General features: G+C 42.0%; 1 protein-coding gene across 1 annotated transcript; it reads right to left on the reverse strand.

The window, feature by feature from the left end:
• Window positions 1–16,555: 16,555 nt before the first annotated feature.
• On the reverse strand, window positions 16,556–20,053 carry LOC126082499 (nuclear pore-associated protein 1-like). The gene has a single exon (XM_049895005.1). It carries the CDS (start codon window positions 20,051–20,053, stop codon window positions 16,556–16,558), a length of 3,498 nt encoding a protein of 1,165 aa, XP_049750962.1.
• Between the last annotated feature and the right edge of the window lie 5,553 nt (window positions 20,054–25,606).

Consider the following 25,606-nt stretch of genomic DNA (forward strand, 5'->3'; position numbering starts at 1 on the left):
AGAAGGAAGCAGAGAGAGATTTGACTACGGTAGGAGAAGGAGAAGACAAAGCAGGGATTGGATTAACATGGCCAAAGCTAAGGGATGTTAACAGCCAGTGGAAGCTGGAGAAGGCAAGGGTATGGATTCTCCCCTGAGTGTCCGGAAAGAGCACAGCTCTTCCAACACCTGATTTCAGGTTAAGGAAACAGATTTTGGATTTCTGAACTCCAGAATTGTGAAAGAACAACAGTGTTTTGTTTTAAGTCACAAAGTTCTGGTGATTTGTTACAGCGGCAATAGGGAACTAATACATACCTCGTAGAGACAATTACTCCAATTACAATGTGTGGTGGCAACCTCCAAACTGTTTTACACATGGCTGTGCCGTTTTATACTCCCACCAGCAGTGAATGAGGATTCCAATTTCTCTACATCCTCACCAACTTCTGTTGTTTTCTTTTTTTTAATCACAGCCAGCTTAGTAAGGATGAAGTGAGAAGTGATGTCTCATAGTGGTTTTGAATTACATTTCCCAAATGACACTTATATGAAATGTCTGCAATAGGCAAAACTATAGAGACCAAAGTCTATTAGCTGTTTCTGGGATGGGAAAGAGGGTGAAAGGGGAAATTATTGCTTGGGGAGGGTACTGAGCTTCTGTGAAGGGTGATGGAAAAATTTGGAAAAGGATAGTGGTGATGGATACACAAAATGATGAATACAATGTCACTGAAGTTGTACATTGGAAAACATTGAAATGGCAAATATTTTATTATATATGTATTTATTACAATAAAGGAAAAAAAATGACTGACCATAACCAAATGTAGCAGAGTACTAAACACAGCAAGTATGCAGTACATATACACCATCCTTGGAAAGTGAAGCTTTAGTTCCCAGGGGCCACTGGATCCAATACAGTGGCCACCATTTTTCTCAGTCTTCATCCTAGTGGCAAATGCTTGGATAACTGGTAGAAAGAGTTCTACCCTTCCCCTCCGGGCTTCTCTTCTTCTATTACTTAGAAAAGGTTACTTCTCATTTAAGTCACACTACTCTTTTCCTTTCTACTTTTTTTTTTTTTTTTTTTGTCTTTACTCTTCATCCAAAGTATTTTTCTGAACTTTTAAAAAAAAAAGCCATTTCTCAATGGACTCAGGTGCTGACCCAAGTTAATATTGCAACTGGGTTTCTGTCTTTATTTCTAGGTTTCGTCATCAGGAACTTCTGAACCTAAAGCCACCCCAGATTCTAGCATCACTCATTTTCTCATTGCTCCCTTCTGCCTTTAGATCAGTTTTTTGTCCACTTGGTTTTGGGTACTTTCCCTTAACATGGGTTAGGAAAAGGTGGCACAGCTTAGCAGTATAAGTCCAGGCTGCATGGTTTTAAATCCTGGGCTTTTGCCATCTGTTAATTGTATGACACTGGGCAAGTTACTTAATTTTTCAGGGCCTCAGTTTCCTAAAAAGATGGGAGTTACAAATAATACCTGCTTATCAAGTTGCTCTTATGAGGATCAAATGATTTAAAATTTTTTAAGCACTTAGAATAGTTCTTATCATAGAGTAAGCTCTACAAGAGTGCTTGTTAATAATAAGTGAAAATTCCAAACATATGACTTACTTGAATATTTTGTTTAACTTTTGTGTTCCATCAAGCTTAGGATCACAAATATGTTAGCATATTCATGGCCCACATTTTCCCAAAATTTATGATATACATATTTGGAGAAATCAGTAAAATTTCAAGGAACACAGAAAAATATTTTTCTCCTGAAGAATATTGCTGAGGGACTCCGTCCATGTGGCTCAATCATGTCTTTCGTCACAGTGTTTTCAAGTTCCTATATACCAGCCTGGGCTAGTCCGATGCCAAGACGTGCAAGTGACTGAGTTTATATTTTGAATCCTTTACCTTAATACTTCTTCTGCCAACCTCCACCTCCTTCCTCATAAATTTAATTTGCCTTCTATCCTATGGAAGGCTACTTCAAAAAAGTCTCTGATACCAGTCATTAACAATTTAGTATGAATTTAAGACAAAGGTAAAAATCTTACCTCAGGGAGACAATAAGATGCAGAGATTTTGTTTTTTCCAACCTCCCCAGACAAATCCAAGGTCTGAATTATAGCTCTGACAATTAGCAGCTGTTTGATTCTACCTGCCTTGGCTTTCCATCTGAAAGGTGTATTTGAATTCAACACTCCTAGCCTGAGGCTCCTATGAGGGCCGTTCCCAGCTCCATCTCTGGTAAAGTGCTAAGAACTGCCCTCATTACATCACCCTAGAATTATAACAATGATTGGTTCAGGGTTGGCCTGGACAGACTCGCTCCAGTCAGGGGAAGCTTCTAGATCTCTAAAATGGGACTATTTAGGAAGAACAAAAGACATGTGCTAATGAGTCTAAAATCATCAAATTTCTCACAAGCCATATCTTGGTTCATGAGAAATACATATAGGGAAAATATCCTGCTTTTTACTAACCAGGGCTTTATCCCCAGTTTTATGAGATGAATGGGACCTTTAGTGAGCTCTCACTTTAGGCCTTGACCAGTGTTTATACAATGTGGAGTGTGGACAATCTGTATCAAAATTACCTGGATGCTGGTAGAAATCCAGAGTCTTGTTGGCTCAACTGCAAACCTAGAAAATTAGGGTAAAAAAAAAAAAAAAGGTATAAAATTCTGCATAAGTTTTCATGATTAATATGTCCTTCCCCAGTAAAGTATAAGAATTTCAGACCTAGTTTAAAGCAGTTTAATTATCCCCTTTGGCCTTTTTTCTCCTAGGACTTTATCCTAACATTGGTCTTCTAGCTTCCACATAGGGTGAGGGAGGGACAAGGGAGAGAAGGGAGAATTAATGATTGAAAAGTTGATCCATATACTGAATGGCACCTAGAAGCACATTGTCTTAATTTCTTAGTGCTGTTATAACTGAAATACTGCAAGAGGGAGACCTTTAAAAACAGAAATTTATTTTCTCACAGTTTAGGAGGCTAGAAGCTGGATTTCAGGGCCCTGGCTCTAGGGGAAGGCTGTCTCCTGTCTATTCTTTTTTTCTTTTTTTTTAAGTAATTTTTATTGTGTTTTAAGTGAAAGTTTACAAATCAAGTCAATTTGTCGCATATAAGCTTATATACCCCTTACTACATACTCCCATTTACTCTCCCCCTAATGAGTCAGCCCGTTCCCTTCTTCCAGTCTCTCTTTCATGACCGTTTTGCCAGTTTCTAACCCTCTCTACCCTCCCATCTCCCTTCCAGACAGGAGATGCCAATACAGTCTCAAGTGTCCGCCTGATACAAGTAGCTCACTCTTCATCAGCATCTCTCTCTAGCCCATTGTCCAGTCCCTTCCATGTCGGGGATGAGTAGTCTTCAGGAATGGTTCCTGTCCTGGGCCAACAGAAGGTTTGGGGACCATGACCACCGGGATTCTTCTAGTCTCAGTCAGACCATTAATTCTGGTCATTTATGAGAATTTGGGGTCTGCATCCCACTATTCTCCTGCTCCCTCAGGGGTTCTTTGTTGTGCTCCCTGTCAGGGCAGTCATTGGTTGTGACGGGGCACCTTCTACTTCATCTGGCCTCAGGACGATGTAAGTCTCTAGTTCATGTGGCCCTTTCTGTCTCGGGCTCATAGTTATCATGTGACCTTGGTGTTCTTCATTCTCCTTTGATCCAGGTGGATTGAGACCGCTTGTTAGCATTTAAGACCCCAGACGCCACACTTCAAAGTGGGATGCAGAATATTTTCATAATAGAGTTTATTATGCCAATTGACTTAGAAGTACCCTTAAGCCATAGTCCCCAAACCCCCGACCTTACTCTGCTGACCTTCGAATCATTCAGTTTATCCCAGAAACTTCTTTGCTTTTGGTCCAGTCCAGTTGAGCTGACCTTCCCTGTATTGAGTATTGTCCTTCCCTTCACCTAAAGTAGTTCTTATCTACTAAATAATCAGTAAATAACCCTCTCCCACCCTCCCTCCTTCCCCCCTCTCGTAACCACAAAAGAATGTGTTCTTCTCAGTTTATACTATTTCTCAAGAACTTATAATAGTGGTCTTATACAGTATTTGTCCTTTTGCATCTGACTAATTTCACTAGCATAATGCCTTCCAGGTTCCTCCATGTTATGAAATGTTTCACAGATTCGTCACTGTTCTTTATAGATGCATAGTATTCCATGTGTGATTATACCATAATTTATTTAACCATTCATCTATTGATGGACACCTTGGTTGCTTCCAGCTTTTTGCTATTATAAACAGTGCTGCAATAAACATGGGTGTGCATATATCTGTTCGTGTAAAGGCTCTTATTTCTCTAGGGTATATTCCAAGGAGTGGGATTTCTGGGTTGCATGGTAGTTCTATTTCTAACTTTTTAAGAAAACGCCACATAGATTTCCAAAGTGGTTGTACCATTTTACATTCCCACCAGCAGTGTATAAGAGTTCCAATCTCTCCACAGCCTCTCCAACACTTATTATTTTGTGTTTTTTGGATTAATGCCAGCCTTGTTGGAGTGAGATGGAATCTCATCGTAGTTTTAATTTGCATTTCTCTAATGGCTAATGATCGAGAGCATTTTCTCATGTATCTGTTAGCCGCCTGAATATCTTCTTTAGTGAAGTGTGTGTTCATATCCTTTGCCCACTTTTTGATTGGTTGTTTGTCTTTTTGTGGTTGAGCTTTAACAGAATCATACAGATTTTAGAGATCAGCCGCTGGTCAGAGATGTCATAGCTGAAAATTTTTTCTCAATCTGTAGGTGGTCTTTTTACTCTTTTGGTGAAGTCTTTAGATGAGCATAGGTGCTCGATTTTTAGGAGCTCCCAGTTATCTGGTTTCTCTTCCTCATTTTTGGTAATGTTTTGTATTCTGTTCATGCCTTGTATTAGGGCTCCTAAGGTTGTCCCTATTTTTTCTTCCATGATCTTTATCATTTTAGTCTTTATGTTTAGGTCTTTGATCCACTTGGAGTTAGTTTTTGTGCATGGTGTGAGGTATGGGTCCTGTTTCATTTTTTTGCAAATGGATATCCAGTTATGCCAGCAACATTTGTTAAAAAGACTATCTTTTCCCCAATTAACTGACACTGGGCCTTTAACAAATATCAGCTGCTCATATGTGGATGGATTTATATCTGGGTTCTCAATCCTGTTCCATTGGTCTATGTGCCCGTTGTTGTACCAATACCAGGCTGTTTTGACTACTGTGGCTATATAATAGGTTCTAAAATCAGGTAGAGTGAGGCCTCCCACTTTCTTCTTCTTTTCCTGACACTGGGCCTTTAACAAATATCAGCTGCTCATATGTGGATGGATTTATATCTGGGTTCTCAATCCTGTTCCATTGGTCTACGTGCCCATTGTTGTACCAATACCAGGCTGTTTTGACTACTGTGGCTATATAATAGGTTCTAAAATCAGGTAGAGTGAGGCCTCCCACTTTCTTCTTCTTTTCCAGTAATGCTTTACTTATCCGGGGCTTCTTTCCCTTCCATATGAAGTTGGTGATTTGTTTCTCCATCACTTTAAAAAATGTCATTGGAATTTGGATCGGAAGTGCATTGTATGTATAGATGGCTTTTGGTAGAATAGACATTTTTGCTGTGTTAAGTCTTCCTATCCATGAGCAAGGTATGTTTTTCCACTTATGTAGGTCTCTTTTAGTTTCTTGCACTAGTATCTCGTAGTTTTTGTATAGGTCTTTTACATCTTTGGTAAGATTTATTCCTAAGTATTTTATCTTCTTGGGGGTTACTGTGAATGGTATTGATTTGGTTATTTCTTCTATGTTCTTTTTGTTGATGTAGAGGAATCCAAGTGATTTTCGTATGTTTATCTTGTAACCTGAAACTGCCGAACTCTTCTAGTAGTTTCAGTAGTTTTCTGGAGGATTTCTTAGGGTTTTCTGTGTATAAGATCATGTCATCTGCAAATAGAGATAATTTTACTTCTTCCTTGCCAATCCCAGAACAAATCCTTGCCAATCCGGATACCCTTTATTTCTTTGTCTAGCCTAATTGCTCTGGCTAGGACCTCTAGCACAGTGTTGAATAAGAGCGGTGATAAAGGGCACCCTTGTCTGGTTCCCGTTCTCAAGGGAAATGCTTTCAGGCTCTCTCTCCATTTAGAATGATGTTGGCTGTTGGCTTTGTATAGATGCCCTTTATTATGCTGAGGAATTTTCCTTCAATTCCTATTTTGCTGAGAGTTTTTGTCATAAATGTGTGTTGGACTTTGTCAAATTCCTTTTCTGCATCAATTGATAAGATCATGTGGTCTTTGTCTTTTGTTTTATTTATATGGTGGATTACATTAATGGTTTTTCTAATATTAAACCAACTTTGCATAGCTGGTACAAATCACACTTGTTCGTGGTGGATTATTTTTTTGATATGTTGTTGAATTCTATTGGCTAGAATTTTGTGGAGGATTTTTGCATCTCTGTTCATGAGGGATATAGGTCTGTAATTTTCTTTTTCTGTGGCGTCTTTACCTGGTTTTGGTATCAGGAATATGGTGGCTTCATAGAATGAGCTACGCAGTATTCCGTCATTTTCTATGCTTTGAAATACCTTTAGTAGTAGTGGTGTTAACTCTTCTCTGAAAGTTTGGTAGAACTCTGCGGTGAAGCCATCCAGGCCAGGGCTTTTTCTGTTGGGAGTTTTTTGATTAACTTTTCAATCTCTTTTTTTGTTATGGGTCTATATAGTTGTTCTACTTCTGATTGTGTTAGTTTAGGTAGGTAGTGTTTTTCTAGGAATTCATCCATTTCTTCTAGGTTTTCAAATTTGTTAGAGTACAATTTTTTGTAATAATCTGATATGATTCTTTTAATTTCATTTGGGTCTGTTGTGATATGGCCCCTCTCATCTCTTATTCAGGTTATTCGTTTCCTTTCCTGTATTTCTTTCGTCAGTCTGGCCAATAGTTTATCAATTTTTGTTAATTTTTTCAAAGAACCAGCTTTTGACTTTGTTAATTCTTTCAATTGTTTTTCTGTTCTCTATTTCATTTAGTTCAGCTCTAATTTTTTATTATTTGTTTTCTTCTGGTGCCTGATGGATTGTTTTGTTGCTCGCTTTTTATTTGTTCAAGTTGTAGGGACAGTTCTCTGATTTTGGCTCTTTCTTCTTTGTGTATGTGTGCATTTATTGATATAAATTGACTTCTGAGCACTGCTTTTGCTGTGTCCCAGAGGTTTGATAGGAAGTGTTTTCATTCTCGTTGCGTTCTATGAATTTCTTTATTCCCTCCTTAATGTCTTCTATAACCCAGTCTTTTTTGAGCAGGGTATTGTTCCGTTTCCAAGTATTTGATTTCTTTTCCCTGATTTTTCTGTTATTGATTTCCACTTTTATGGCCTTGTGGTCTGAGAAGATGCTTTGTAATATTTCGATGCTTTGGATTCTGCAAAGGTTTGTTTTATGACCTAATACGTGATCTATTCTATAGAATGTTCCATGTGCACTAGAAAAGAACGTATATTTTGCAGCTGTTGGGTGGAGTGTTCTGTATAGGTCTATGAGGTCAAGTTGGTTGATTGTAGCACTTAGGTCTTCCGTGTCTCTTTTGAGCTTCTTACTGGAAATCCTATCCTTCTCCAAAAGTGGTGTGTTGAATCTCCTACTATAATTGTGGAGGTGTCTATCTCACTTTTCAGTTCTGTTAAAGTTTGTTTTATGTATCTTGCAGCCCTGTCATTGGGTGCGTAAATATTTAATATGGTTATATCTTCCTGGTCAATTGTCCCGTTAATCATTATGTAGTGTCCTTCTTCATCCTTTGTGGTGGGTTTAACTTTGAAGTCTATTTTGTCAGAAATTAATATTGCTACTCCTGCTCTTTTTTGGCTTATTGTTTGCTTGATATATTTTTTTCCATCCTTTGAGTTTTCGTTTGTTTGTGTCTCTAAGTCTAAGGTGTGTCTCTTGTAGGCAGCATATAGACGGATCTTGTTTCTTTATCTGGTCTGATACTCTCTGTCTGTTTATTGGTGTATTTAGTCCGTTTACATTCAGTGTAACTATAGATAAGAATGTGTTTAGTGCTGTCATTTTGATGCGTTTTTGTGTGTGTTGTTGACAATTTCATTTTTCCACTTACTTTTTTGTGCTGAGACATCTTTCTTTGTAAATTGTGTGTTCTTCATTTTCATGGTAGTCGAATTTATGTTTGCTGAATCGTTATGTTTTTCTTGGTTTTTATTTTGAGTTATGGAATTGTTAGACCTCTTTGCGGTTACCTCTATATTTGCCCCTATTTTTCTAAGTAAAAACCTAACTTGTATCATCCTATATCGCCTTGTTTTCCTCTCCATATGGGAGTTCTATGCCTCCTGTATTTCGTCCCTCTTTTTTATTATTGTGATCTTTTACATAATGACTTCAATGATTCCCTGTTTTGAGCATTTTTTTCTTTTTAAAATTAATCTTAATTTGTTTTTGTGATTTCCTTATTTGAGTTGATATCAGGATGTTGTGTTCTGTGACTTTGTGTTGTGTTATTATCTGATGTTATTGATTTTCTGACCAATTTCCTTTAGTATTTCTTGTAGCTTTGGTTTGGTTTTTGCAAATTCTCTAAGCTTGTGCTTATCTGTAAATGTTTTAATTTCACTTTCATATTTGAGAGAGTGTTTTGCTGGATAAATGATCCTTGGCTGGCAGTTTTTCTTCTTCAGTACTCTACATATGTCATCCCATTGCTTTCTTGACTACATGGTTTCTGCTGAGTAGTCTGAACTGATTCTTATTGATTCTCCTTTGTAGGAGACCTTTCTTTTATCCCAGACTGCTTTTAAAATTTTCTATTTATCTTCATTTTTGGTGAGTTTGATGATAATATGTCTTGGTGATTTTGTTTTTGGAGCAATCTTATACGGGGTTCGATGACCGTCTTGGATAGATATCCTTTTATCTTTCATGGTGTCAGGGAAGTTTTCTGCCAACAGATCTTCAAATATTCTCTCTGTATTTCCTGTTATCCGTCCTTGTTCTGGAACTCCAATCACACGCAAGTTATTCTTCTTGATAGAGTCCCTCGTGATTCTTAGGGTGTCTTCATTTTTGTTTAATTCTTTCATCTGATTTTTCTTTAGCTATATTGGTGTCCATTGCTTTATCCTCCACCTCCCCCATTCTGCATTCCAATTTCTCAAATCTGGTCCTCTGACTTATTGAGTTGTCTAATTCTGTAATTTTACTGTTAACCTTTTGATTTCTAAGGATTCTTGCAGCTTATTAATTTTTCCACTATGTTCTTGAATAATCTTTTTGATTTCTTCAACTGCTTTATCAGTGTGTTCCTTGGCTTTTTCTGTAGATTGCCTTATTTCATTTTTGAGGTCATCCCTGATGTCTTGAAGCATTCTGTAAATTAGTTTTTTATATTCTGCATCTGGCAATTCCAGGATTGTATCTTCATTTGGGAAAGATTTTGATTCTTAATTTGGGGAGTTGTAGAAGCAATCATGGTCTGCTTCTTTTTGTGGTTTGATATCGACTGTTGTCTCTGAGCCATCTATAAGGTATTGTAATGATTTATTTTATATTTGCTCACTGAGTCTTATCTTGGTTTGGTTTCTTTCAATAATGTAGATGGGCTACTAGATGGTGCTGTCTTGATTGTTGTAATCTTTGAATCACTTATGTCCTCTTACCAGCTGGTTTGGGCTGGTACCAGAAATATAAGCCTAAGAGTCCATTCACTATTCTTGAGTAGAATCTGATTTTGGGTCACCAAGTGTGTGGGGTAGACTGTCACCTATTCGCTTAGAGGAGTAGTGGTAATAGTTGTGTGCACCAGCTTCTAGTAGCAGCAGGGGGTCATACTCGGCGGGGGAGCAGGATGCCGACAGGCTTCCCCCAAGTGCCAGTGAGGTAGGTATGTCCCTATTCCTAAAGCACTTTGGTTGGTGGGCTCTGCAGCTGTAGGCACCCAATGCATGTACCTCTACAGATTGGTAGATGTCACTATCCTGAGACCCCTATGGCAGGAGGTTAGGTGGTTTGGGTGGAGCTTCAGCCCTCAGTTCCCCGTTATGGGTCAGTGAGGGCTCTGTTGAATAAGCAGAGATATCAGACCTGGGAAACTTGTCTTTCCAGTAATCTGCTAAAACAATTACAGTCAGATCACTATCAGAATTGCCTTTGCGTTATAATAGCCACGTTGTTCCCTATAAGGATGAAAGCCCAAGACTGTGGATCACAAATGCTTGGCTGGAGCTGGTTTTGTATTTTTAGCCCAATTTTGGGAAGTCAGGGAAGGATTCTTGGTCTCTGGGTTTTATTGTAGCTGCTTCTCTCAGGCCAGGAGAATGGGTTAGGAAAAGACAAAACAAACAAAGAAAAAAAAAATGCAAGCACTTCACTCTCTGGCCCAGGAAATTACAATGTTAATGAAGCTGCCTGGGAAGGGGAGGGGAGGGATCAGATAGATAGGAGAGAGTAGCACCCAGGAATATAGACAAAGTTACTTACCTTGCTTGGGATGACTGTTTTATCTGAGATTCCCGAGGGGCATGTCGACTGTGTGCGCTGGCTGGGTAGAGATTGCCCCCCAGGGTCAGGCCTGCATCCTGTGCTTGTGCTGTCCCAGAAGCTGTGGTTAGTTCCTCCATTCCCAATCCAAAGCCCAGCGCCTAGGTTCCCTGGCTGGGACGCCGCACTCCCAGCTCCAAAATCAGTTGCTGCCTCCCGGTGACTTCTCCTCCTGTCAGCCACGTCACTGAGCTGCCTGCGTGCGCTGGCTGGGCTTCCCCCGGGGCCACTTCAGGGGGCTAGGGCTGCACCCCGTGTTTGTGCCTCAGCTCCCCTGCGCTCAGTCCAATGCCGGGTGCCAAGGTTTTCTGACTGGGACCTGGCTCCAGGCTCCAAAAACAGTCGCTGCTTCCCCGTGGTTGCTCGTTTGTTCTCTCGTTAGCCCCATCAGTGTGCAGCCTGCTTGCGCTGGCTGAGTCTTTATGGAGGTTACCCCAGGGGGCTAGGGGTTAGGGCTGTGTCCCGTGCTTGCCCCGCCTCAGCAAGCTGCAATCAGCCCCGCCACTCGGCACCAGGGAACCGCGGGGGCTCAAGGCTGTGGGGTGAGTCATGGGTTCCAGAAGCGGTCACTGGTTCAGGGCGCAGCTTTTCACTCACCTGTCACTCAGGTCAACTCTTTATATCCGTGTTTGATGATTAGGGTTCGTAGATTGTCATGTATGTGATCGATTCACTTGTTTTTCCAAGTCTTTTTTGTAAGAGGGATCCGAGGTAGCGTCTGCCTAGTCAGCCATCTTGGCCCCGCCTCCTCTCTTCTGTCTATTCTGAGGGAAGATCCCTGTCTCGGCTCCCACAGCCTCTGCTCTGTGTTCCTTGGGGATCTCCATGCGGCATCTGTCTTTCCCCCACTTGTGCCTGCTTGCTTTGCATCTAATCTGCTTCTTTTCTGTATCAAAAGTGACCTGTTTAAGGCACACCTCACACTGTCTCACAGGTTCCCCAATGGGACTGCATCTGCGGGTACAGGGGCTAAAACTCCACCACATCATTTTGAGGCCCACAATTCAATCCATAACCTACGTCTAGAGAGCACTTAGTCCAGACTGGAGTACGAGGATCAGAGTTCTGGGAAAGAAAGGGGCCCAACTGAGCAAACAGTACTAAGTTTGGAGAAAAAAAAAAAGAAGTTATGAGCCAATAGTACAATGACATAAAAGAGGAAAGCAATTCAAATTTTTGCAAAAGCAAACACACATGTGTAAGAAAATCATGGTTCAGATAAGAAGCAAGCTAAAATATAGCATGATTTAAGCAATTGATGTTGGTGACACTCTGGGTCACCATCCAGAAGTGGAGGCCTTCTACCTGCAGAGAAGAGAAAGGAATCCTGTGTCACAATTTGCTCCAGGACTGAGCAAAACTCACACTGTGAATACAGTTTATTGGTTTTCAACCCTTAGAGTGAACCTATGGATAAAGCATGGGACACTTTGCTGTAATTGCAGGACAAAATGTGAATGTTAACAGCACAAAGAAGAGTAAACTGCTTTTGACAGAAGCTGAGTCATAAAGGGAAGAGAAAGGCCCAGGATCTGTCGAGGCGCAGTCTTGTGCATAGGGAAACTCATACATTAGCGGAGAGGTAGAAAACAAGAAATTAAGAACAGTGGCAAATATTTCTTGAGAGCTTCTGTGGGCTGGATACAAAAGGCTAGAACTGCATTATTCTATCTAGTTATCAAGACCAAGCCTTGAAGGTGGTGTTGTAAGTTTCCCTGGTTTATAGATGAGCAAACTGAGATGTAGGAAGGTTAAGTAGATGACTCAGGGGCACCTGTCTGTCAATGGGGGCTTGCATGTGGCTATGATTCTAAAGGGATGAAGTTTCGAGACTAAAACAGTCTCAGAACAAAGACCTGGTAATCTACTTCCTTAAATTATCCAATGAAAACCCTATAGAGCACAACAGTCCAGTTTGCCACTGATCATGGAATGGCACAGGACTAGGCTTAGTTGTGTATGGGGTTTTTAACCACTGTGCTATTTTCCCCTCATAAATAGAGCTAGCCAATTCACATAAAGCTACAAAATAGAAGCAGAAAAATTATTGAAATAAATATGATGTACTGGGAGCAAAGGGGGGAAAAATGGAATGTAAGTTTATCCTCCTTCACATTAGGAAGGTGAAAAGTATTATTGAAAATGGATACATCGGGATTGGCAGAATTAGCATAATATTTGGAATTTAGAATTAGATTATAACACCAAAGTAGCTAAAAACTGTCTTTGGGGAGGGCGCCTGGCCTAGGAAGTGCTGGATTTCAGTATTGTTTGCATTGCTGTTGTGTTCATGTATTAATTTCATAAAAAATAAAAGCATGTTTGGATTCACTTTAAAATAGCATCAGCCATGTAAGTGCATCAAAATATGCAATTCAAAATAGCTGTTATATCTCTCACACATTTATTAAAAGTTTGCCTTGTCAGGATCATTACAGCTAGCTTGAAGATCTTCTTGAGAAAAGTCAAAAAGACATTTGAATTTAAAAATCTGTCTCTGAATACCATTGCCTGGCATGGCAGGGAGAGGGTGCTGGTCTGTTAGAAGCAAACTGGGTTTGAACCCTGCTTCTGAGAGGCAGTTCTGAGTACAAAGGGCAGGCGATACTGTGCAGTCAGGGAGCTTTGATCCTCTGGACCTGTAACAAACAGGCAGCAGGGTACCTGGAGGAGGCCAGCAGCCTCTATGTGATGCTTGTCTTTGTATTTACAGGGCTACTCTCATAAATGCTGCACTAGGCAGAGTGCTGTGCATTTTTAGGCTTAGTTATCCTACTTTTCCATGTGTTTACTTCCTAATAATTTGAGTAAGCACTTGTATGCTCAATGTAGGATGGAGATCCCCTATTTGCATTGCCTGCTGCAGGCAATCAAGGCCCTGCTGCCTAAGGAACTCACTCATCAAGCATACATATATTATCTATTATCCATCTACCTACCTACCTGCCTACTTGTCTATCTACCTGTCTACATCTACCTATCTTCTGTCATCTCTATCTTCTGTCTACCTATGTCCTTTCTTTCTTTCTCTTGTTCCTCCCTTCCTCCCTCCCTCCCTTTATTTCATCTGTGTACCCATTTACCTATTCCTGTGTGTAGAATAATAACCATGGCTTACAAGTCTCTACACTATTGTATTTTATCCTTATAACAATCTCTTGAGGTAGACAGGACATAAAAAAAAAAAATGAAGACACTCAGACTCTTGAAAGTTAAGTCACCTATTTGTGATTACACAACCAATAGATGGAGCAGGGAATTAAACCCACATCTTTACTATCCTTCTCTCATCCCAGTTTCCAACTGGTTGACTCCATTTCAGCCACATTAGCTTGTTAACTACTTTCTGAAGATACCAAACATGTTTCCTCTAGGTTTCTTCAGTGGCTATTCCCGCTATCTGAAATGCTCTTCCCTCAGATATATGACTTAATTGCCTGCTTCTAGATTTTGGTCCAAACTCACTTTCACAGTGAGGTTTGCCCTGTCCACCAATTAAATGGAAACCTAGGCTTCTCCCTGTCTCCAGCCTCAATCCTCCACATGCTGCTTTGTTCTCCACGGCATTTGTTACTAGCTGACATACCAGGTAATTTGTTTATGATGTTTGTTTCTTATTTTCTCCCAAGTAAAATGTAGGCTGCCCAGAGTTGGGGATTTTGTTTCTTTTGTCATTGATCCTCCTACCTAGAATAGTCCTTAGCACAACCAAGATGCTCAATCAATGTTACTGATAAACGGGTGAATGAACTGCCTTCTGAATATGACCTCTCTTCCACAGACATCTCACATTATTAAAAATAATTTTTTTTTGTCAAAATTATTTATGTCCACTTATCCAAGCCAGAAGGCTAGAATAGGCCTGGTCTTGTTGCAGTTCCCTACTTCACCTCCCTCTTCCAGCACCTCCTCCCATTCCCACTGCAAGCCCCCTAGACCAGAAGCTCATTGTCGAATCTTTGCTTCAACTACTGCAAAGTCTCCCATAAGCCTCTTCACCTCTGCTCTGGTGCCATTTAATTCTTCCTTTTCACACAGCCACAGGGATTTTTCTAAAATCTACATACAGTCTCATCACTTTGGGGCTTACAGTCCTTTCAGGACTCCCCACGGTTTCAGAATAATGGACAAATGCTCCATCTCAGTGTGTAAATTGGTCCAAGATCTATCCCTTTGGAAGCCTGCTGAAGGCTCCAGCTGCATCTCCCAGCTTTAGTTTCACCCTCTGGCCACTTCTGATTACCTGCCCTGTATTTCTGACTTTTCACATGCTGTTTCTTGGCCTGGAAAGTCCTTCTCCACCTGGGTGCTCCCTCCTCCTTCTTTAAGGAGCTGTTCACAATTCTTCTCACCTAGATATAGCTGATTTCCTTCTTATCTGTCCCTGTTACCTTAGGACTTACCTGCCTGTTGTCTTTTTTAGTCTAGTCATCTGTCACCCCCACTACGTTCTAAATTCCTCTTGGGAAAGAGATGTCTCTTTCTCTGCATCCCAAGAGCCTAGCACAGAGTGGAATATACAGTCATTACTGAATAAATGTTTAATATGTAAGAAGCTGAGGAGTTCCTGGGTGGTATGAATGATTAATGTGCTCAACTGCTATCCAAAAAGTTCAAAGTTCAACTCCACCCAAAGGCACCTCAAGAGAAAGGTCTTTGGTTTACTTCTGAAAAAAATCACCCATTGTAAACCCTATAAAGCACAGTTCTCTCACACATTGGGTCACCATGAGTCAGAGTCGACTCTACACCAACTTTTTTTTTTTTTAATGTAAGGAGCCAAAAGAAATTCTTTTATTTTTCTCCTTTCTTCTTCTTAAGATGGTTTTCCTGGATTTGAAACGCCTTAGAAAAAGTTGTGTCTTAAGCATTTAAGTCTAAAGGAGACCCTTGGGATAACTAGATCTGGGTGAAATTTTAACTGTACCCATTTGATATTTTAGTGGCTTAGATTACAGCCGGAAGCTCTTTTCTGGTATTTTTAGGGAGTGTAATAGCAGCATCTAAGTACTATGTTACATCCTAGACTTAACATTTCAATAGTCACAGAGCAGCTGTGAGCGCTTTCTTCCTTTCTTCCTCCAGACCCAAAACCTGCCAGGCCCATCGTCTGTGGATAAAGTCCCGTGTGTGAGGAGGATTGGCCTAGGTCTAAAGAAAAAGACACAAATAAAGGCATTTAAAAATTTTAAAAAGACTAAAATTGTAAAGTGTGGTTTCCTCACACAAATCAGGGATGATCTAGCCTAAGGTGAGGTCAGAGGGGTGGGAGAGAAGCACAGAGAGAAAGGCAGGGGTGGTCACCCAGCTCCGCCTCCTCTGACCTCACTTCCTCCTGAGGTGCCATCCTTTACACTTGAAACAAAGAGACTTCAGGAGTCAGCACGTGCAGTCAGAATATGTGGCTACTTCCACATCCTAGTCACTGGGCTGAGGAAAACTTTGCATTCCTTACATCCTGCTCAGCAAGTCACCACTCTTGCCAGTCCATTTTTCCTCCCCACTTGAGTCAAAGAGCTAAGACACAGGAGCAGAGGCAAATGAACAAGAAAAACAAGGTTTTATTTACATATCTACACAATCTGGGAAAGAAATATAATAGCCCCATTTAGACAAATTGGCTCGGGAAGAGGGTACACCCACAGGCAGCAGTGAGAGTCCTGCCGGTTCAAAGACTTGATTCTGCCAGGCTCCCCATCTATTCAGGGACAGTAGAGTCAATGGTGTCAGCTCCTGAGAAGTCAAAGGGGGTATCCTGGCTGGGTAAGACCAAGGTGTTTCGACTGAGGAGAGAAATAAGTTTTTCCCTAAAAATGTATGGTCTTGTCCCCTCTGACAAGAACAATACATGCCCTTTTGCCATAAGCACCCAGGTATGGCACTGTCTGTGCTTTGGCCAGGAGGACTCTAGATGCTCTGAATGAATGTGGGACCAGGCATATCTTCAAATATAATTATGGTGCTGCCCCTCCTGTTGCACCAGGCATGCTCTGGCAAAGTGAGCCCTAGGTGGACTAGCAGAAATGGGAAAGATGACGGCCTCCATTTACAGGCATGGTATTGTTACCCCCCATTACATCACGTGTAGTCTGGCCAGGTGGACACCAGGTATACTGATGGAAGGAGGGGTCCCAAAGGGCTCCATTTACGGGCATGGTACTATTCCCTCCCGTTGTACCATACATGCTCTGGCCATGAAGACTGTAGCTGCACTGATGGAAATGAGGAACACAGGGGCCTCCAACCATAGGTATGGTGCTGTCCCTTCTCTTCATGCCAACTCTGCTCTGGAGAGGTGTGCCCCAGGGGTTCTGGCTGTAGCTGGGAGCACCAGGGTGTCCAAGAAGAGGTATAGTTCTGGTGCTTGCAACTCCAGCATAAGTGCCATGGCCTGGTGGGCCCCAGGAGCTCTGGCTATAGCTGGGAGCACCAGAGTGTCCAAGAACAGTTACAGTGCTGGCACCTGAATCTCCAGCAGAAGTGCCATTGCCAAATGGGCCCAAGGTGCTCTGATGAAAGATGGGCGCATAATTGTGTTTTCGTGAATGTTTCCTCCTAGCGGTCCTGGCTTTTCCAGTAAGAGCATGTTTGCTCTGGTGAGGGGTGGCCCAGGCTCTCTGATGGAAGGCAGAGACAGGAGGGGCTGGGATCCCAAGCTTGGGAAAATTTCCCATTGCACCATCTGTACTCTGGACAGGTGGACCCCAGGTGCTCTGAATGAAGGTGCCACCTGTCTTATTTGCAAATAAGGGTATGGTGCTGCCAACCTGGTCGCAGGTGTTTGGACCAATAGGTGGAATGGAACTGGAGTTGAGTGTTCCACTTGGCCCTGCTCCAGAATTGAGTGCTCCAGTCGTAGAACTGGGACCTGGGGCAGGGACCTTGACCCTGAAGTTCCCACTACCTATAGGGGTTGCAGGTCTCATAAACACAAGTTGGCCTGGAGTGCTGTTGGCAAACAATGATCTCCTATTCCCAGCACTGGGCATCTTAGTTGTCGTTTTAAAGCCAGAACTAATGGCTATGCCGGTGGGAACAACGCCTGGGGAACCATCAAAGGCCAACGGGGTGCTGGCATGGATGTTAGAGGTGGAATACATGGGTGCCATGCCCACGAAAGTTGGTTGATTTGTGTTGTTATTGGCTTGCTGTGCTGCCATAATGGTTAGGTTTACAGCTTGTGTTGGTACTGCCCGTTTCCCTACAGGTATGGACCTGTGAAATCTGGAGGGTTCAGGCTGCTGCCAATCAGGGGCCCCAAATGTGGGCTGAGGGGTAGCTCCTGGGTTAAAAGGATGTCTGAAAGATGCAGTTGGGCTGCTGACCGACTGTGCAGGCAAGCTGGTGGAGCGTGGGGTGGATGTAATGCTGCTTCTCACCAGCATGCTCTTCTCACCAGGAACTACCTTGGGAAATGGCATGCAGTTGTCCTTGGTGTCAGGGGGAGATGGGAAGATGACAGCCAGGGAGGGAGGCGTGGTATCCATGTCCTCACAATCAGGCTTGATTGCAGAGTCTGTAGACACGCTGCCTAATGACGTGGAGGTAGCTGCTGGTGCAGTCAGACCTAGGCCAGTGGCTCTCTGCTGATGCCCACCAGAGGTTCCCAACCTGGGCTGAGGGGTGACTCCTGGGCGAAATGGAAGACTGAAACTTGCAGCGGGGTAGCTGACTGTAAATGCTGGTGGGCTGGTGGAGACTGGGGCCTTTGCAGGGGACACCTGATCTCCACAGCCATGGGCCTGGGCAAGTGGGAGGGAGCTCACCCCAGAGCCTGGAGGAGACGTGAAGATGACAGCCTGTGAAGGGGGAGAGGTGTCCATGTCTCTTACATCAGGATCCAGAACAGGCTGAGAGGTGGAGTTTGCAGAGGCGGTGGCTGTAATTGTGGGAGTGATGGCTGTAAATCTGATGGGCTGACTGGTGAACACAAGGGTGCTGGTGGAAGGGACAGGAGGAGGAGGACAGGTTGGTGAGAAAAAAGAAGAAGAATCCACCAACATGGGGACGGGCGACTCCTCTCTTTGGGAGGTAGGCAATAAAGAGACAGTTGAGGTGCTAGGAGGTGTGGAGATGTCAGAAGGAGAAGGTGCTGCATCAGGGACTGAGGGATAGAAACGGAGAGAGCCTCCATTCTCATTACTGAGTGCGCCTCTAAAGATGGGACTAAATGTAAAGGAAGAAGCAGATTTCGCTGGAAGAGACAAAGAAAGAGTGTTAGGCATTCTGCCTTTTTCTTCAAGACCAATCTCTGGTGCAGGCGAAGGTCTAGGGGAACGCAGGATGGTTGGGCTGGCAGACAGGTTGGATAAGTCAGTGAAAAACATTGTTGAGACTGGCAGAGTGGAAGTGGTACAAGACAGGGAGTCTTGGGTGGGCGCAACAGACAGGGAGGAGGGACTGGTAGTCTGCGTGGTACTGCAGTCTGATGTGGCCTCTTCTTTGTCTTCTAAGGCTGTGTGGTTCCCTTGGGGCTCAGCTGTCTTCTCCAAGCCCAGGTCTCCAGCAACAAGCATACGAGGGCGCTTAGGAGGTGGAGGCAGCTCACCTTGATCCCAAGGTGGTGGTACCAGCAGCAGTTTCCGTTTATGTGGCCTAGGACAGGCAGATGTGGGTGGAGAATTGCTCCCGGATGGCACATGGCAATGCTTTTCTTCCTGCTTCTCCTTCCCCAACCCCAGTGAGGCTGGAGAGCTGGGCTGATGGCCTTCCTCCAGTCCTTTCTTAGTTGACTTCATCAGCCTCTTGGGCAGGCCAGAGAGCCCTGCTGCATCAGGAATAGGCTTCTGAAGGGGCAGGACACCTCCGGCAGGGCTGCATGAGCTGACAATGGCACAGTCTTTGGTGAATGAGCTCCCAGATGACACCTGGGCTTTGTTACACAGGCTGTTTTCTGGGCCCTTGGGGTGGAGGGTTCCCTTCAGAGGCCCAGAAATGTGCAGGGAGGAAGTGATGTCTCCATTGGTCTCCAGGGACCTAGAGGCAGAAGGAGTACTGCTAATGCTGTGGGGACTTTGATTGCCCTCATCCTTCGCCATCCCATTCCTGGACTCTCCTAGGGCACTCGGCTCAGTGTCCTTTAGGCAAGGACGTGGAAGGTGACTGCATGTCACTGGCTTCGCAGATGTGACTATCTGCTTGAGCGGCAAACGGAGAGTCCATTTGCACCCTGGAGGGGGTATCCTCACACCTCTTGGGTGGCCGAAGGTCCGAGGCACCACCTGCTTCTTCAGAGGGTCTCCCCAGGAGAGCAAGGGACGGACCCCCAGAGAGGAGTACTGAGCCTGCCGGACCGCATACCGCCTCTTTGGGGCGATGTAAAACCGAGGCGGTAAAGGCACGCGACCCTGGTTGAGCAGTCCACTGTGAAGAGGGTGGAAGGGAGGCGCAGGGGCAGCGGGGTGATCCCGGCCAGAGGTGGGAGCACAGCGGGTGGGGTGACTGCGTGGGCGCCGGGCTGGCGGAGGGTAGCGACGGGATGAGGGGTGCAGTTTGCTAAAGAAGTTACCCATGAAGAGTGGGTTGTGCGTTCTTCAGCCCTGAAAATCGAGCAGAAACGCGGAGAGGTTTCCTAGCGTCCGACTCCTCCAAGGGTGAAGCACACACTGGCCAGCCCCAGCCTGATGCTTGTGACACCTCGTCAGAACTCGTGACATAGCAGCGGAGGAAATAAAGGCACCAGTGGGTAAAGGGTGGGGCCTCATGGCCCAGCCCCAGCTGGACTCTAGGGCTTGGGGACTTCGCACTTGCATTGCAGGTGTTTCGCACCTGATGGACCCCATGCTACTAGGGACTGTTTAGAACTGCCATACTTGGCAAAGAAAGATTTGAAAAATCCTGGCTTTTAAAAAAAATGGCGTTAATTTGAGTTTGAATCTTGTTTCTTTGACTTATTTCGTTCTAGTGTTTTTCTCTCTGGTCCCTCATCAGGCTGATGTTCTTTATCAGGCATATGCGATGAGGAAATTTCAAAGCCAAGCATCATAGAGATTAATGAAAGATTTTAAATTTTTTATTTACCTAATAGCATTGGCATGATTCCTATGTTACAAAATTGGTTTTAGCCCTCTGCTCCTGCCATTCCTTTCATAGTATATCAGGCAGAGTGTGGATTTCCATCCCCAGCAAACTTTCAGGTTGGTAGGACCCAAGAGATTCTGCTCAGACCCGAGCTCTGTGTCAAAAGAGGAGAAATGTTATGAGCCCTTTCTAACCTCTCCAGGAGCAGAAATGATTTACAGTTATGACTTCTAACCATAATTCCTTCACATCATTTGAGGGGAGTTCTATAAGAAACCATCTATTTTTCTTTTCCTTTTTTATTGTTGTAAATAAGTATAGATAGATACTTATCACAAACTGTACACCTGAATATGTTGAATTAGCAAACATTTGCCAATTCAACATTTTTCAGGTGTACAATTTGGTGATATCGATTACATCAATGATGTTGGGCAACCATCACCCATAATGGAAGCCAGATTTCCCATCACCTTAAACACTGGTTCATAAACAATGATTCCCACCTTCACCTTCTCTGCAACCCCGGTAACCACAAATAAACATTGGTCTTTATATATTCATTTGCCTATTCTTATTTTTCTTGTAAGTGCGATCTTACAACATTTATCCTTTTGTAACTGACTTATTTCACTCAGAACGAACAACCTTTTGACTCTGAGCAAACATTGTAAACTGGTGCAAATTTTGGACAAAGTTTTCCTACAGGAATTCTGGAAAAAAATGACCACGTATCTTGGTCAGCTCTATTTGTAAACAATAAATTACATTCATGTTATTTCCATTTTTTCTCAAAGGGAAAAAAATACATTAAATATATGATGAGTGTTGGGACTTTGGAACAATAAAGGGGAATTTGAAGAAGGGTACTCCAGAAAAAATATGCCTCTTGATTTTTCCTATCAAATGGGAAAAGATTGATAAGGTGCTCTTTTGAGATCTAGAATATTCTCTCACGTGTTCTTGTAAGGCAAAATGATGTTAGGTTGCAGGTGGTTATTCTGAGACAATTTGACATGGCTGGAGCAAACAGGAGACAAAATGTGTCCAGGCAAAATATTTTCATGAAAATATACTAATTACATAATTAATACAAATTTAATGACAGCAATTTACCATTGCCAGATGAGCATGCTCTTAATCCGAAATTTGTACATTACCGATCTCCAGGCATATCAGGTGAACCCAGGGATGCTCAGTCATTGTAGGGGTGGTAAAAAAAAAAAAGAAAAAAATTCTTTTTTCTTTTTTTTTTTTTAGTGGTGGCAATAAAGAAAATATAGTTGACAACCTGTGGCTGAACACTCTCATTCCCTATTGTCTCATTCGCTGACATTCTATTGTAATTTCTGTAGTTAATGTGAGGACATATGGCATGATCCATGGAGCTCATTAAATGAACCTTTTTCGCCCCTCTAAAATAACTTTACTATCCTTGTTTTCAGCCTCTCTTCCCTCTTCTCACTTCTAATATAACCAGGTCTCAGTGTAATACACTGGCTTTGTACAGCCCCTTCTTAGGGTAGTCTTTTCTTGATTGTTTTATCTCTCACCCCTATTTCACTTTTTGCCTTCCATAAATGTATCACAATATTTCTATGTAACTTCCAGACTCACAACCTCTTAGCTTTTATTTTTATGCTAATTTTTGTATTTCTGTAATAGTGTTCGAACATAGTTTTAGGAGAAACAGAGGTAAATACGTGCCCCTAGGTTTTGGTAGTTTACCATCTTCACCTAGAAGTCCCTGTAGATCCTAGTTTCCAGTATTCCCATAAAAGAAACTCATCCTTGGCATAAATGGATGTAACATTCAACACTTAAACTTTTCTTGAACAATTACTAAAGATTTTGGACTTGGTAGTTTATTATTATTATTATTATTGTACTTTAGATAATGGTTTACAGAGCAAATTAGTTTTTCATTAAACAATTAACACATATATTGTTTTGTGATATTGGTTGCCAACCCCACAACATGTCAACACTCCTCCCTTCTCAATTTCACGTTCCCAGTTACCAGCTTTCCTGTCCCCTCCTGCCTTCTTGTTCTTGCTCATGGACTGGTGTTCCCCTTCAGTGTCATTTTTTCTTTTTTTTAAACGGGCCTATCTAATCCTTGGCTGAAGGGTGAACTTCAGCAGTGACTTCAGTACTGAGTTATAAGGGTGTCCAAGGGCCATAATCTTGGGGTTTCTCCAGTCTCTGTCAGACGAGTAATTCTGGTCTTTTTTTTTTGTGAGGTAGAATTTTGTTCAACATTTTCTCCAGCTCTGTCCAGGACCCTCTGTTGTGATCCCTGTCAGAGCAGTCAGTGGTGGTAGCCAGGCACTATCTAGTTGTGCTTGACTCAGTCTGATGGAGGCCATGGTAGTTGTGGTCCATCAGGCCTTTGGACTAATCCTTCCCGTACATCTTTATCTTTCTTCATTCTGCCTTACTTCAGACTAGGTGGGACCAGTGGAGTGTCTTAGATGGATTCTCACAAGCTTTTAAGTCCCCAGACGCCACTCACCAAAGTCGGACAAAGAACATTTTCTTTATAAACCATGTTATGCCAGTTGAGCTCGATGCTCCCTGGGACCATGGTCCCCAGCCCTCAGCCCCAGAATTCAGTCCCTCAGAGAGTGTGGATGTGTCTATGAAACTTCCATGAACTTGCCTTGGTCAAGTTGTGCTGACTTCTCCAGTACTGTTTAGTGTCTTACCCTTCACCAAAGTTACCACTTACCTATTGTCTAGTTAGTGTTTTTCCATCCCCACCTCTACCCTCCCTAACCCTCCCTAGTAACCATCAAAGATTGTTTCTTTCTGTGTGTAAATGTTTTCATGAGTTTTTATAATAGTGGTCTCATACAGTGTTTGTCCTTTTGTGATTGACTTATTTCACTCAGCATAATGTCCTCCAGATTCATCCATATTGTGAGATGCTTTGCAGATTCATCATTGTTCTTTATCGTTGCGTAGTATTCCTCTATAAGCATACACCATTTTTTGTTTATCTGTTCATCTATTGATGGGCACTTAGGTTGTACCCATCTTTTTGCTATTGTGAACAATGCTGCAATGAACATGGGTGTGTATAATGTCTACTGGTGTGATGGCTCTTATTTCTCTAGGATATATTCCTAGGAGTTAGATTGCTGGGATTGTATGGTATTTCTATTTCTAGCTTTTTAAGGAAGCATCATATTGTCTTCCAAAATGGTTGTACCATTTTATGTTCCCACCAGCGGTGCATAAGAGTCCCAAACTCCTCACAATCTCTCCAATATTTATTTTTTGTTTTCTTGTTTTTATTCCTACCAGTAATTTTGGGGTGAGATGATTTTCACTTCTCTAATGGCTTGTAATTGCGAGCATTCCCTCATGTTTGTGTTAGCTGCCTGAATGTCTCCTTTGGTGAAGTGTCTGTTCCTATCCTTTGCCCACTTTAAAATTGGGTTATTTATCTTTTTGTTGTAGAGGTGTTAGGTTTTAAAGATCAGATCTTTGCCAGACTTGTCATAGCCAAAAATTTTTTCTGATTCTGTAGGTTCTCTTTTTATTCTTTTGGCAAAGTCTTTTGATGAGTGTTAAGTGTTTAATTTTTATAAGTTTCCAGTTATCTGGCTTATCTTCTGATGTTTGTGTATTGTTAGGTATGGTTTATATGCTATTTATGTGATGTATTAGGGAATCTAGCAGTGACCCTATTTTTTCTTCTATGATCTTTAGAGTTTTGCATTTTATATTTAGGTTTTTGATCCATTTTGAATTAGTTTCTGTGTACGGTGAAATGTATGCTTCATTTTTTTACAGATGGACATTCTGTTTTGCCAGTACCATTTGTTAAAGACTGTCTTTTCTGCGTTCAATGGACTTTGGGGCTTTGTGGAAGATCAGGTGACTGTAGGTGGATGGATTTACACCTGAGTTCTCTAGTCTCTTCCATTGGCCCATGTGTCTGTCACTGTATCAGTACCAGGCTGTTTTGACTACTCTAACAGTATAGTAGGTTCTAAGGTCAGGTAGTGTGAGTTCTCCTACTTTATCCTTTTTCTTTTATAGTGCTTTACTTATCCAGGTCCTCTTTCCATTCCATATAAAGTTAATGATTCATTTTTCCATCTCATTAAAGAATGCTGTTGGTATTTGGATCGGGATTGCATTGTATTTGTATATTTTGGGGGGTAGAATTGACAGTTTCATAATCCTGAATCTCACTATCCATGAGCATGGTAAGTTTTTCATTTATGTATATCTCGTTTGATTTCTGCAGTAGTGTTTTGTAGTTTCTTTGTATATATCTTTTACACCCCGGTTAGATTTATTCTTAAGTATTTTATTTTTTTTAGGGGCTATTATAAATGGTATTGCTTTCCTGATTTCATAGTTCTCTTTATTGGTGTTTAGGAATCCAACCGGTTTTTGTATGTTTATCTTATATCCTGCTACTCTGCTGAATCTTTCTATTAGTTACAGTAGTTTTCTTGTGGAGTTCTTTGGGTTCTCTATGTATGGTATCATATCATCCCCAAATAGGAATAATTTTGCTTCTTTCTTACCCATTTGGATGCCCTTTTTTCTTGCCTTATGACTCTAGCTAGGTCTTCTAGCACAATGTTAAATGGGAGTGGTGATAAATGACATCTTTGTCTTGTTCCTGTTCTCAGGAGGCATGTTTTCAGCTTCTCCATTAAGAATGGTGTTGGCTCTGGTTTTGTATAAGCCAAAAACTCACTGCCATCAAGTAGATTGACTTATAGAGACCCTATAGGACAGAGTAGAACTGCCCCATAGTTTCCAAGGAGCACGTGGTAGATTCAAACTGCAGACTTATTGGTTAGCAGAGGTAACTCTTAACCACTATGCCACCAGGGTTTCCTGGTTTTATATAGATGTCCTTTATTACGTTGAGGAATTTTTCTTTTATACGTATTTTATTGAGAATTTTTATCAGGAATGGATGCTGGACTTTACCAAAAGTCTTTACTGTGTCAATTGACATGGTCCTGTGATTCTTTTTTTTGTTTTTGTTATTATGTGGTGGATTACTTTGAATG

Source organism: Elephas maximus, chromosome 9 (assembly GCF_024166365.1).
Source record: "Elephas maximus indicus isolate mEleMax1 chromosome 9, mEleMax1 primary haplotype, whole genome shotgun sequence".
Lineage (NCBI taxonomy): Eukaryota > Metazoa > Chordata > Mammalia > Proboscidea > Elephantidae > Elephas > Elephas maximus.